This window comes from Pan troglodytes, chromosome 1 (genome assembly GCF_028858775.2).
Source record: "Pan troglodytes isolate AG18354 chromosome 1, NHGRI_mPanTro3-v2.0_pri, whole genome shotgun sequence".
In the NCBI taxonomy this organism is placed as follows: Eukaryota; Metazoa; Chordata; class Mammalia; order Primates; family Hominidae; genus Pan; species Pan troglodytes.
The window spans coordinates 42,645,765-42,660,575 of NC_072398.2; the positions used below are offsets into that span (position 1 = coordinate 42,645,765).

The 14,811-nt window shown below is 43.6% G+C and overlaps 1 protein-coding gene across 12 annotated transcripts in view; it reads right to left on the reverse strand.

Annotated features, from left to right (window-relative positions):
- The window catches only part of SRGAP2 (SLIT-ROBO Rho GTPase activating protein 2), a 254,673-nt gene that overhangs the window by 20,881 nt on the left and 218,981 nt on the right, over positions 1-14,811 (reverse strand). For all 12 annotated transcript variants that reach the window (XM_009441369.3, XM_009441368.3, XM_001163967.5 and 9 more), the window contains 4 exons: positions 13,944-14,004; positions 6,411-6,488; positions 5,355-5,489; positions 3,365-3,470 (listed from right to left, as the gene is read on the reverse strand). In XM_009441369.3, the coding sequence (XP_009439644.1) occupies positions 3,365-3,470; positions 5,355-5,489; positions 6,411-6,488; positions 13,944-14,004 (380 nt within the window). The remainder of the gene's footprint in view (positions 1-3,364; positions 3,471-5,354; positions 5,490-6,410; positions 6,489-13,943; positions 14,005-14,811) is intronic.

The window sequence follows — 14,811 nt, forward strand, 5'->3', positions numbered from 1 at the left end:
CAGAGGTTGCCGTAAGCAGAGATTGCGCCATTGCACTCCAGCTTGGGGGACAAGAGCAAAACTCCATCTCAAAAACAAACAAACAACAACAAAATAAAAACAAAGAAATACCTAAAATGGATAACATTAGTAACAACTCTCTGCTTTAAAATCTTTGGTGTCGACTTGTAGTCACTCATGCCATGTCCTCAAAGAGTTCTACTGTATTTCTACAGTTTCAGTTCATATTATTAGTGAATTCTCCTAACTGATTTGAACACATCTTTTGTGCTTCATAAAAAGGTTCAGCATTGTGGTTAGGAACAGAGGCTTTTTGGGGCGCCAGGATGGTGTTGGGAAACTTACTTTTTAGCATGCACTTTTCTGGATTTTTAACTTTTTTATGATATGCAATTACCTCTCCAGAGGGCCCCTGCTAAGCTGTACTTGGATTCCAGACCCACAGAAACTGAGATATTAGCTTTTTTGGTTCCTTGAGATTGACAATGTATCCAATCCAAGAACAAACCGTAGCCAGAAATAAAGTACACATACATCCAGGACTCACAGCAATGAAGAAAAAGGGTCCTGATGGTCTGGGCCCAAGCAGAGTCTGCATTGGGAGCTACCTGCCAACTATTGCTACCCCTGTCCGGAAGTGCACGCCTGTCAGCTGCTGTCTTCCTGTGGAGGTGGTCTGCTTTATCATTTGTGTCCTGCATTCTATTTATTATTTTAGAAAACACTTTATTAATGCTGCATTTTTTTTAATGTTAACACTTTGATGAGCAAATCAATCTCGTTTCAATCAGAAAAAAAACCCAATAAAAGCAAAACAAAATGAATAATTTGAATTGGTGCAATTCCTATGCTGTCTTCAATAGTGGCTGCCGTCTCTGCAAGCAGCAACCCTGCATGGATGCTTATTCTATTGTTTCTCCCCACTGTACTGTCACATATAGTCCCCCAGCCCTCCCTGTTTTCCCCTCATCCCCATTTGCTCACCACTGTCATGCTCCTAGCTCTGGGGGCACAGACTAGGCTCATGTTGAGGGCAGATATTGGTCTCTGAGGGGAGACAATGACTGGTAGCCCTGAAGGGACTAACTCGAGAGTAATTAGCAGAGTTTCCAGGCTGCACGTGAACACGCTGACTCAGTGGGGTGTTCAACCCAAAGGCAGTGGTGGTGCTGAGTCAGGGCCTGGCCAATGAATAGAGCAGACACAACCGCATGGAAGAGACAAGATGGGGAACAAGGACCCTCTGTAGCTCTACAGGGCCAGCAAGGGGGCTACATGATAGCGTGGGTGCCCCAGAAAAGGTCTCAAGCTGGGGCCACTAACCCAGATACCTATAAGGCCAGGTTGACCACAAACTTGGAAGCAAGCTGACACTTATGAAATGGTCTCTAAAGTTGTATTCCTTTTAAGCAGAGACTAACCTTGTAGAAGGCTCTTCATTTTCACAAAGAAATATATGCAAAAACACCTTGGCCCCTTGGTTTACCTTTTGTTTCCCCCACTCTGATAGATTCATGGATCCAGAGAAACATTTTTGTTCTCTATGAAAACCACAAAGCAAGAGTGATGATAAATAGCAACTGAATTCAGCCTCGGGATTGGGGGACAACGGGGAGGGCTGGGGACTGTGGTGAATTGGGGAGTGCCTGCCCCATCTAGGGAGTACAACCCTTACTCCACAGGGAATTGCTGCCACCAGGGACTGCAGAGTCAGTATCACCAGATCTAATAATTTTTCAAAAGAAGCTAGAAATCTAGGTTTTTAAAAAGTGAAATTTCCCCAAATGTAAGTATGATTTCATTGTTCTCAAGACACAATAGACACCTGAAGAGAACACATCTTCGGCTTTATCTGGCTCTCAGGGTGCCCATTTATAACCTTTGGTCTAGGCTGTTGAGGGCGAAACTGCAGCAAAACCAAAGTGAAAAGACAGAGGTGCCTCAGAGGGGAGGAATCACATGTCCTTGCTTGGTGCCTTTCCTGTCATGTGGGGACTCCAAAGCTTGCTCCACACAAGGACATGCTGCTTGGACGAGAAGAAATGCCCCATCCATGCCCGCGGACCCTCTGCTCCTCAGACCTTTGTTGTAGACACATCCGTTCCCTGGGTGATTAGCTAAATACCACCAGTACATGGGCAACTCCTGCACTGGCAGCTCCACTCCTGGTTTCTCCCTTAAGGGTTGGATTCCTAGGTCCAATTGTTCAAAATCTCCACTTGGACATCTCACAAGTGCCTCAAATGACCATGACCACATCAACACATTGTCTTCATTCCTTTCTCCACACCTTGTCTTCTCCAACTCCATAAATGACCTCCCTATGTCCCTGTCGCTCATGCCAACAATTTAGGATTTTTCTCTTCATATTCTATGTATAATCCATGCGCAAATCCTGTTAATGCTATGTTCAAAATGTATCACAAACCTGACCCCTCCTCACCGCTCTCCAGACTCAGCCACTAACACCTCTGGCCAGACCAGATGGTAACCTTGGGATAGGGTCTCCCTGTTTATCTTCATGACCCTTTCCAGTAACTTCTCCACAAAGCAGTTGGCAGTTTTAAAAAAAATAAAATACACAAATCAGATAGTAACATGCCGGGTGCGGTGGCTCACGCCTGTAATCCCAGCACTTTGGGAGGCTGAGGTGGGCACATCATGAGGTCAAGAGATGGTGACCATCTTGGCCAACGTGGTGAAACCCCATATCTACTAAAAATACAAAAATTAGCTGGGCGTGGTGGCACGCGCCTGTGGTCCCAGCTACTCGGGAGGCTGAGGCAGGAGAATCGCTTGAACCTGGGAGGCAGAGGTTGCGGTAAGCCAAGATCGCTCCACTGTACTCCAGCCTGGAGACAGAGCAAGACTCCGTCTCAAAAAAAAAAAAAAAAAAATCTTCTAATTGCTTCCCAAATCCAAATCCAAACTCGCTATTACCATGACTCTGGGGTTTTAAATGGCCCCGTGGCACTCTTTTCTCCTCCTCCGGGCTGCTGCTTGTACACTGTCTTCTCAGACAGGCCTCTGCTGTCCACCTCAACTACAGTGCTTCTCCCTCCTTTCATTCAGACCCCTTTACTCTTTCCCCTCTCTTTACTCTTTTTTATTTTTCTTCCAAGCACTTATTCCACCTGATATATCTGTTATTGGCTGTTTCCTTCCCTGGAACAGGAGCTAAATTATATCAAGGCTTTCATCTTTTATTTAACGATGTATTAAATAAGTCTAGCACTGTGGCTAGCACACAGTAGGTGCTCAATAAATATTTTGTTGGGAGGGATGAATAGGCATAGGTCCATAGAGGAACCTCCAGTGCCCAAGCCAAAGCATGATCCAGCTGTTCACTGGGAAGGCTACTCACTGATTGAGGAAGGCAAAGAGGTATCTCATGATAATCAGAGTGGTTTTGGGCAGGACTAGGAGGACTTTCCGGATGTGCAGAGCTCTCTCCTGCAGGTTGTCCATTGCTGAAAAGAAGAAAGCCATGTGTTATCCTCCACTATGACTGGGATCCCAGGCAGTAATGATCAGAAGTCCCTACTACCAGCAGGGGCAACACGGACAGCATCAGATCAAGCCCACACACAGCACTGGTGCAGTGACAGAAGTGTCATCCCTGTTGCTCCTTGGAGTAGGGCTGTTAGAAGAGGGCACCTGCTGGGCTCCAGACATTTACCATTGCCGGCTGTAAGGTGTATACTTCTTGGGCACAGGGAACTGTGCCAAATCCAAATCCAAACTCGTTATTACACATTATTAATATTAAACTGAACTAGCGTTGTTGTAATCTCATTGTTATTAATAACATGTTTGGATTTGGATTTGGATTTGGGCACAGGGAATGGGGTTAGAAATGTTCCCTACAGTATCTACCACCCTCTTATTCAAACAACCACTGACAGGGAGCTGCCGCCAACCTGCTGTAACTGCTCAACACAAAGCCTCAAAGGGCCTACATCTCGGTGGGAAGAGAGGCTGTGCAAGAGGCCTGTCCTGCTCACTCCACACATGCCATCTCATCCTCTGGACAAATGTGGCTTATCTTCTCCCTCCCTTATCTGCACTATGAATGAGTAAAAAGTGGACTGAGGCAAGAGGTAGCAGGCCCCTGGGTATGTAGTGATATTGTGAAGGAGACCTGAAAGGTTTTCTTGTGCTGTGAAGAGGTTAATTATAGGTCAATTACAGGTCCTCCATCATAGGCAGCCTCTCACTTCCACAGTGTGCCATGTAAACACTGTCATTTTCTATGAGTGCCTTTATATGAAAAAGAGATGGGAAGTACTGGATTAGGAAGAAGAGTGTATCTCTAGGGAAGAACTGGGCAGCCAAGGGATATTGAACTGTCTTGGCAACCCCAGTTCAGCTTAAGATACTTCACCTAGGCCCAGTCCTGGAAAAAGACAAAGACATGACCCAAGGGAATCACATTCTTAATCACCCACATAACTCACTTCCACTAGACTCCCACAAACAGAAGTCAACAAAACAAACCAGAGTGCCAGCTTCCCAAATGCCCTGGGCATTTCTCAGCATAACAGAGAGGGACAAGTACTCAGGGCAGATACTGAGTGAAAGTGGAAACTCAGCAGGTATGAAGATCTGGTCAACCTAGGAAGAAGGATCTTTTCTCCATTCAAAGGTACCACTCCCTCCAGCCTCTGGAGCCATCAGTCAGACAGGGCCTGCTTCCAGGCCGACCTGTATTAATCCAAGTTTCCATTGATTGTTTTCCCTGGCAAACAAATGAGAGGGTGTTCCAGTACCACAAGCTAAACCAAATGGCTAGGAATAGCTTTTCAAGACCCAAATTTTAGAGTAAGAGGCAGAGAACTCCTAAGAGGATAAAGCAGAGAATATATCTTTCTCTTTGGGAAAGTATCCTATTACTACTTTTAAATGTGCAGAGGGCTTTTGTTCCTAGAACACATATTAATACATTTAGCAGGTAAGCCATGTCTTGTTTAATGCAACAAGCATGAAATATTTGCAACGCTTATGCTTTTCCCCCTTGTACCATGAAAAGCACAAGTATTAATGTATAAGCTTCAAATACATAATTGAAAATAAAGGTATTTTACTAAAAAAAGATAAAGCCCAGAGATGAATCAGAAGAAAAAAAAAAAAAGCCAGGAGTACTGACTTGGGGGGTCCTAGATTCTTACTGAAAAGTCTTTCCTCCTCCCCTCCCACCAGGGGATGACGGAGTGAGGCTGAGGAGAAATTTCACTGGGGAAAAGAAAAACTTCATTGAAAAGCTTATGAGAACACACAGACCCTGTGGAAACTTTTTATCTCTTGCTACCGGTGCTGTAGCCCAGAAGCCAATCTGAAGCCAGAATGGTACTTACTGACGCAGGCCATCAGGTCATGAAAGATGTCCTTGGGGAAGAGAGGGTGTTCCAGCCCCCGGAAGTAAAGCTTCAGGACACCAGCTATGGAATCCATGTCATGGTCGTTCTGGTCCCCAGCCAGGGGGTCCTCTCCTGAGGATAAGCAACCCCCACGAAAACGAAAGAGAGTGAGAGAGGCAAAAACACACAGGACGAACGTGGGGAGGGGGTGAACCATGCATGTCCTGGTCCCAATCCATCAGCTTTCTGCCCGGCATGGTGGCCGTGAGTGGGACAGACCAGGGAACAGATAAAGCAAAGACTGCTCCATTTCAGGGGCTCCAGGACCAAAGCACAGCAGATGAGTCCACCAATATAAACTCTCTTGTGCCAGCCTGGCTCAGGGACATTCCCTATGGGCTGAGGATGGGACACAGCAACTGTATCTCACAAGAATCATGAAACCAGGCTGGGACTGAGCCCCTGCGGGGAGAAAAATGAGGCCAAGGAGGCCAGCTCCTGAGACTGGCTCTCACGTCTCCTGGCCTGCAACCAAGAACACCTACTTACAGAACAATCATGCCAGAGCTCCCTATGGAAAATTTCATATCAGATGTAATTAGATTTAATGATAGGGCCAACCTCAAATTGAAACTATATATATCCATTACAGTGACGGAAATTGCCAAAGCTTGCCCATTACCTTAATAGCCCACAAAATAATAAATGGGCTACAATGAACAAGCGCATTAGCCTTGATATTAACTGCTACCAAGGGTTCCGGGTGAAGCCATAAACCGCCCAGATATCATAGTTAACTTCTTGGGTTTTGGCAGATCATCGGCATGAAAGAGGCAGGATGGGTAGGGCTACGAAGGAAGAAGGAAACTGGGATGTGCCCTGGTATTTCTCTGCATATCTACAGGGGAATGTGTACAAGACAGCAGGTACCCCCTGAAGAGACAGGTAAGTTGGCTTCCTGACCTCTGGGGACCTCTTAGAGAAGAAAGGGTGGAGCCAATACCCCAGGGGGCTGGCAAATATTTGGTTTTATCTTCAAGACTGATTCCCTACCTCTCTCAAAGGCATTTTTGATGTCATTCACTTCCACCTGGGATCCTGACACCCGGAAAATTCCTTCATGCTGTAGTCCTGGAAATACACAGAAAACTGATCAAGAAGAAGAAAAAGCAAATTCACAAGCATAGTGCCAAGCTTAGTTGAATATCTGTCTCCCCCAGCCAGCATGTATTTAAGCACGCTGTCTCTCTTCTTTAGGCCAAAGGAGAAAAACATGTGCAAGGATGTTGGAAAAGTCACTGGAATAATTTCGAGGCATTCATTTTCATTAGAAAGCACCAAGTTAGAGCCTCTTTTGACTCCAAGGGCGACTATGAGGCAGATTCCTTCCCTTGTTTTGCCTCTCTTTTCCCATCTGTAAAGCAAGGAAGTGACCCATTGGTACTTTTTAAAATCATCTAGGGTCAAGAACAGAAAAATGTACTCAGGAAGCTGAGGCAGGAGGACTGCTTGAGGCCAGGAGTTTGTGACCAGCCTGGGCAACATGAGACCCTGTCTCTAAAAAATGTTTTAAAGTAGCCAGGCACAGTGCTTGTAGCATGCCTGTAGTCCCAGCTACTCAGGAGGCTCAGGTAGGAGGTTCACTTGAACCTGGAAGTTAGAAGCTACAATGAGCTATGATCACACCACTGCCCTCCAGCCTGGGTGACAGAGTGGACTCTATCTCAAAGAAAAAAAAAAAAAGAATGGGAAATAGGTCAAGGCATTAGTTCTCATCAGAGGAGTTTCATAAGGTCTGAGATTATAATATTGCTTTAGCTGTTTTAACACGGTTTGATTGTTCAAGGGGGCAATGCTTTCAATACTCATGAAAAAGAGAGAACATGAAACTATAAGTCAGGAGCGTCCAATCTTTTGGCTTCCCTGGACCACATTGGAAGAAAAATTGTCTTGGGCCACACATAAAATATTCTAATGATAGCTGATGATAAAAAAAAAATCCCCCCAAAATCTCGTAATATTGTAAGAAAGTTTACGAATTTGTGCTGCAGCCCATGGGCCACAGTTTGAACAAGCTTGCTATGAAGTGATCAGTCAACAGATAGTATTGCCAGACATTGTGCTAGGCACTGGTTCCTGACTACAGCTTTACTCTAAAGACAAACATGCATGAATGTTATACTACGATAATGTGCACAAGAATTTATTGGTTTTGTTAAAGAAAAAAATCATGAAAAAAAATGCTGGCATAGTGAGTGCTGCTAATCAATGCTTTCACAGAAATAAATTACTTGGTCCTCACAAGTAATAATGTCACAACAAGGTAAAGGTTGGCAACAATCTCATTCTCTGGATGAGGGGATTGATGAGTGATAGCCAGCCTTAAGTTATACAGGAAGTAAGAACCAGGGCCATGACTCAAACTCAGGCCTTGTGGCTGCAATCATACTCAGTCCTCAACACCAGGCTTCTGGAGCCTATTGGAGTGCAAGTGCAGAGGCTGGAACCACATTGGTCAGTCTGAGCATGGACATGGCTTTTACAGACAGCACCACACACACAACTGCAAAACGGGTGAGAAATCCAGCAAGTGCGTCATCAGTGCCAGCCCCAGGGGTTGGACTGGACTAGCATCTCTGATTGCATCAGGACCGCTCAGCTTTTCTCAGGATTCCTGGGTCTCAATCTTAAGCATTCTGTCAAAATCCCTCTGTTATGGCACAATCCTTCAAAAGCCTTGACATGCTGGAGAAATCTCAAATTTTATTTTAGGAAAACAAAATAGACTAATGCTACATTTTGCCCACTGTTTGAGGGTTTCTCAGTGAGGAGGCAGATGAATTCTATCAGCTAGACCTTTGGAGGTAAACCACATAGGCCGGGACTGAGATTTTGAATCCAGCTGAAACAACATTAAGAAGTAAGCAGAGCCCGTCTGGGAGGGAGGTGGGGGGCAGCCCCCGCCCGGCCAGCCGCCCCGTCAGGGAGGGTGGTGGGGGGCGCCTCCCCCCGGCCGCCGCCCCGTCCGGGAGGTGGGGGGCGCCTCTGCCCGGCCGCCCCTTCTGGGAAGTAAGGAGCCCCTCTGCCCAGCCGCCACCCCGTCTGGGAGGTGTACCCAACAGCTCATTGAGAACGGGCCATGATGACGATGGCGGTTTTGTCGAATAGAAAAGGGGGAAATGTGGGGAAAAGATAGAGAAATCAGATTGTTGCTGTGTCTGTGTAGAAAGAAGTAGACATAGGAGACTCCATTTTGTTCTGTACTAAGAAAAATTCTTCTGCCTTGGGATGCTGTTGATCTATGACCTTACCCCCAACCCGGTGCTCTCTGAAACATGTGCTGTGTCCACTCAGGGTTAAATGGATTAAGGGCGGTGCAAGATGTGCTTTGTTAAACAGATGCTTGAAGGCAGCATGCTCGTTAAGAGTCATCACCACTCCCTAATCTCAAGTACCCAGGGACACAATCACTGCGGAAGGCCCCAGGGTCCTCTGCCTAGGAAAACCAGAGACCTTTGTTCACTTGTTTATCTGCTGACCTTCCCTCCACTATTGTCCTATGACCCTGCCAAATCCACCTCTGTGAGAAACACCCAAGAATGATCAATTAAAAAAAAAAAAAAAAAAAAAAGAAGTAAGCAGAGGAAATATAGTTACCTGGCTTGTAATAGGCCTTAAGTTGTCTGCTCCTGTAAAGGAATCTCCAGAACATTCCTCACAGAGTGGCAGGCAATGTTAAAACCTCATTAGTACCAGTGTAATAGGACTATAATACTAGTTACAAATGGGATGTAAAAGCCAGATAATGTTGTTTAAAGATAGTATGTAAACAACAAGTGCTTTGAGAGAAACAGCCACATGTCACAATATGGTATAAGCAAATGTCATCTCGGAAACCAGGCTACTCACTATGTTCTAGTTGGTGAAGCCATTGCACAAATTCCTGAAAGAGCGTCATCATCTTGATACTGTTTGGTAGGTTAGGACACCAAGGAAAAGCAGCCTTGGCCTGGGGGGTCCAGGACAAGAAGAAATGAGAGGAGAGCTCATTGGAAATCAGGCAGCAGGCCTGGAACACACGGAGCTCTCTTTAGGTCTGGTCTCTGTTTCCTCCTGAGAACTTATGTTTTGGAGGGACTACTATGTGTTCTTGCTCAACAGACAGAATCTCTAGATTCTAGAAGCAGAAACATTAATAAGTGGCTGGTTTCCAGAAAGTAAAGGGAAAAACCAGTTGGCTTTTTATTATAATGCAGGCGAATCCTTACATAACCAAAGTGACACATCCATGATCTTTTAAATTTTTTCTCAGTTCATATGAACATGAAAGTATAAAACTCATCAGACTTGGACTAAGTTATTTGGAAATGGCACAAAACCTTCCATTGTGCACGGGATCCAACCATTGCCAAAAGTTGTTCTCCTGGAGAATTCTTGAAATGATTTCTACAGCAGCCATCCCATGTTCACGTTACGTTGCTCCCTTCCTCATGAAAATGGTGGTTTGTTTTTTTGTTTTTTTCCATCATGATTCAGTTTCAATTGTTCCTCAAATCGCTTCTCTTCCTTTAAGCCTTCCTGAATCACCCTCACCCACCACTGAGCTTTCTCATCTATATAATGGGGACTATAATGTCTACCTCCCATGGGATTTGAGGATAGTTAGGATGTGAAAATCCCCAGCATTCAGTGGGCCACAGACTCTTTCAAGACTGACACAGGTTATGAGCTCTATCCTCATTAAATGCCTATACACAAAAATTTTTACTATGGTTTTTTAGGGAGTTCATGAACACCTTAAGCCCCTATTTGGGAAAAATCAATTTAGTGGAACAGATGTTTTTTGAGCAGCTACTATGTGCTCAATTGTTAAAAAATCCACAATATATTTATTTGCTTGATCCTAGAATATATATAAAATACTTTTAGAATTGCTAATCCATATCTGTGTGATAAAAAATTACTAATTACTGTAAAATATTTGTTTAGAGATCTTTTTATCTTCAGATTTATATTACAGTCAAGACAAATTACTTAGGTTATTTTCTTCCTCATTCTCTTCATTGTGGTTATGTTATTCACTTGTAATACAGTTAGGTTTATATGTTACTGTCTGCATTCCATTTTGGGTTGTACCCATACTCTGCCTTTATTTATTTATTTATCTTTTTTTTTTTTTTGAGACAGGGTCTCACCCTATCACTCAGGCTGGAGTGCAGTGGTGTGGTCTCATCACAACCTCCATCTCCTGGGTTTGAGTGATTCTTGTGCCTCAGCCTCCCGAGTAGATGGGATTACAGGTGCCCAACACCACACCCAGCTAATTTTTTTGTATTTTTAGTAGAGACAGGGTTTCGCCATGTTGGCCAGGCTGGTCTTGAACTCCTGGCCTCAAGTGATCTGCGCACCTCAGCCTCCCAAAGTGCTTGGATTACAGGCATGAGCCACCATGCTCGGCTTGTTTATTTATCTTTTGAGTACAGGAAACACTAATGTTCTAAAAGTCAAAACTACACTAAGGTAAGAGAAATGCCACTCCTTACCATTTCCCATTGCCCCATTCTTTTCACGTTTTTTCCATCCATCCCCTATAGGCAACCAATTAAATATTAGTTCCTAGATTCATCCTTCCTGCATTTCTTTTTGCAGAAATGAGAAGACACATGGATATTCTTATATCTTCTTCTCTCTTATATAAAAGGTAATGAAATGCAAAAGAATATCTATATATATAGTCCCTGACTTGCAATAGTTTGACTTATGATTTTTTGACTTTATGATGGTACAAAAATGATATGCATTCAGGAGAAATACTTCCAGTGTTGATCTTTTCTTGTGCTAGCAAAATATAGTACGATATTCTCTTATAATGCTTGGCAGCAACAAAGAGCCACAGCTCCCAGTCAGCCACGTGATTACCAGGGTAAACAACACATACTCTACAGTGTATAGTGTTGCCAGATGATTTTGCACAACTGTAGGCCAATGTACATGTTCTGAGCACATTTAAGGCAGGCTAGGCTAAGCTCTGATGTTCCCTAGGCTAGGTATATTGAGTACATTTTCAACTTACTATGGGTTTATCTGTACGTAACCCCATCAGAGGCCGAGGAGCATCTGTAGTATTCTACACGATACAGACTCTTTCACATTTTGTTTTTTTCACTTAACAACATATCCTGGGAATCTCTCCATATTAGTTCAAAGAAATCTTCCTCATTCTTGTATAGTACTCCATTGAATGAATGTCCCATAGTTTCTTCAACCACTCCTCTATGTATGGGCATTTAGGTTGTTTCTAATACTTTGCAATTACAAACAATGCTGTCACAAATAACCTTGTGCGCATGCATTTTTGTATTGTTGGAGATGTAACTTCATGGCAAATTTCTAGAATTCCTAGGATCTGCTGGATCGTAAGTGCATATGAAGTTTTGTTAGATACTGCCAAATTCCCTTCCAAAGAGTTATATCAGTTTGCATTCCCATTAGTAACATATAAATGTGCCCGTTTCCTCAGAGCTTCACCACAGTAATGGTGAAGCACTCACGCACTGCGGCTGTAAGGGGCAGAAACAGGTACATTCATGCCACAATATCTGGAACCTGTCCACTTTTCAGCAAATACCACAGCTAACACCCTGTTCTAGGCCACCATCATGTCTTCCTCAGGCTACTGCAGTTGCTTCCTGTTTCCTTCTTACAGTCTTAGCTCCATAGAGCACCAGGGATCCTTTAAAAAGATGACTCCCTGTTCAAAATTCTCCAGTGGCTTCCCATCTCCCTCAGAATAAAATCCAATCCTAGCACATGAGGCCCTAAGAGTCTGGCTTCCAGCTTCATCTCCTGCCGCTTCCTTTTTCACTCGCTCTGCTCCAGCTACGCTGGCTTCCTGCATATGGCAAGGATCTCTGCACTTGTTCCCGCTCCCCAAGATACTCTTCCCCAGATATCCACAAGGCTTACTCCCTCACAACTCTGCCCTAATGTCACTTTAGGAGAAGCCTTTTCCTTGAACCAGCTTCAAACAGTGTTCCCTCTTCCTTCTCCATCCCTTCACCCTGCTTTACTTTTCTTCATGACATTCACCAATACCTGACATATTGTATTTACTGGCTGATCAATTGGTCATTTGCTTATCCACCTTTCAGTGGAATGTAAGGTTTATGAAGGCAGAAACTTTTTGTTGGGATATAATAAGCAACTAATATGTATTCGTTGAATGAATGAAATGTATGCTAATAAACAGTGGCTCAGACTTTCTTCTTCCTATTGTCTCTTAGGCACAAATAATTCATCCTCCCCTGAACTCAGTTTGGACTTTTCTTTGCAAACTGTTTGACTGTTAATCATTACTATCTTGTGAAATTTCTTATACTCTATTCTGAATTACCACAGCTTATCTCTTTTTAACTTATCACTTGCTTACTTATTTCTCCCAACTGCATTATAAAACCACTTAAAGACAGGAAGAGTATATTATTCCTGTTTCTGTTTTCCTACATGGCAATGCATGGTACCCAGCATTGATCAGGGACTTGATAAATTTGTTGACTGTTCAATACTGATATACAATGCTGTTACTTTAAATGAATAGGGATAAGATTTAAAAATTATAGCTGATTAGAATGAGATCAATTGTAACCATGCTATAATAATTACTATTCCAAAAATGAACCTGAGCAATGTCCCAGTTTACAGGGAGAGAAAAAGACAAGGAGAGGGAGAGAGAATAGCTGCCTCTGACTTTAGACAAGCAATATTTTATCTACCTCCTTAGCTCCAGAAAGGTCACTCTGCCCCTTTTCCTATCACAGAAAGAACAGCATCTAAAAACAATTTCTGATGCCCAGTTCCTAGAAATTTTCATAGCACTAGTTCTGTCCTTTATAAACACTCTAATCCCTGGGAAATCAAATCTCTGGCAATTATTTCGATCGCTAAATTCTGTCCAATGAGACCAGTAGCTGGTGAGGAATGGTGTTTATAAGATTCAGCTTCATCCAAGTAGAAGAGAGTATGATTTCACCTAGGCTGAGAAGCAGCCTGCCTCTGCAGATTCTCAAAAGTTGGATACAACTTTAAGACCAGCTACTAACTCAGCCCTTGGCCATGCTGTATCCAGTGAGACCAAACCAGAACAAAAACTGATTATTAGGAATCACTGCAACATTGGGAAAGGAGTTGTTTTCAAACTAGTCTGGTATAGAAAGTGACAAAATGGTCAGGCTGTACAGTGGGAGATACCCACACTTGCAAAGACTGTGAGTAATGGTGAAACTACTGTTACCACATAATAGCAGCTGTATTTACATAACAGCTGCAATTTCAAACTTACTCTCAAGCTAAAAAAATGCTGCGTGATAAGTGGCTGAGGCATTTTGTGTCAAAATATATGATGCGTTTCTTTCAATGTCTAGGTGTGGCTATTTTGAGGTAGCAAAAGTTATATGGACAAGTAAGAATTTATTCCTTTTCTGAGAATGTCAGGATGGGAAGTCAATCTCTATTCTTACTCTACAAAGAATTCCTGGAAGTTCTTCCCAATCTTTGCACAAATATGGACAAGGCTGTCATCCTGCTTACCGTGTCTGCTGATAAACCGGATACAGCTTTCCACCACCAGAGGAATTGCCTGGCTGGAGTCCTGAAAAGCCAAAGGGAAACACAACATTAGAATATTCAAACAGAGATAGCCCAGGATCAGAGAAAACGGGCCAAACCGTGCAGAACTGTCTTAGTGGATCACCGGCCGGTCTACAAAGAAGCACCTGGCCTGTCCTCCAAGTTCCAGAGCACAAAAATACAACCACCCACATGGAATGCTACACAGATGCCTTAAAGTTAGCATGTCCTAAACAAAACTGATCATCTTCTGCCCCAAACCAGTTTCTCACTACCTTCTCCACCACCTAATTAATCAATATTCTGTCATGTCTGCCTTCTAAATATCTCTCAAATCCATTCGCTTCTATCTCAACTGCCACCAACCTAGTTCAATCCACCAATACCTCAATTCCCATCCTTGCCATCTTCTGACCCGCATTTCTCTTCCTTCACATAGTAATTAGGTAATCTTTAAAAGGGCACATTTCATTATTTAAACTCTTTCAAAGACCTCTCATTACTCTCTTACACGGCCTTGCATGCCAGGAATCCTGCCTGTGTCTCCAGTTCCACTGCCTGTTCTTTCCCCTAGCTTCTGCTACAGCTATGCTGGCCACGTTTCTGTTCTGCAAAGTCCTCCTTTGCCTCGTGGCTTTGCATGAGCTGCTCCTGCTGGGGGTATGTTCTCCTCAACCCTGACTGTGACTCCAATGTGTGGATGTGAATATTTGTTGGCACTTGTCACCACTACACCTCAAACTTCACAAGAGCAGATCCGATGTCAATTCCTGGGTGTCCAGGGTTGGCCATGATGCTCTCACATAAGAGGTGCTCAATTATTCTCAGT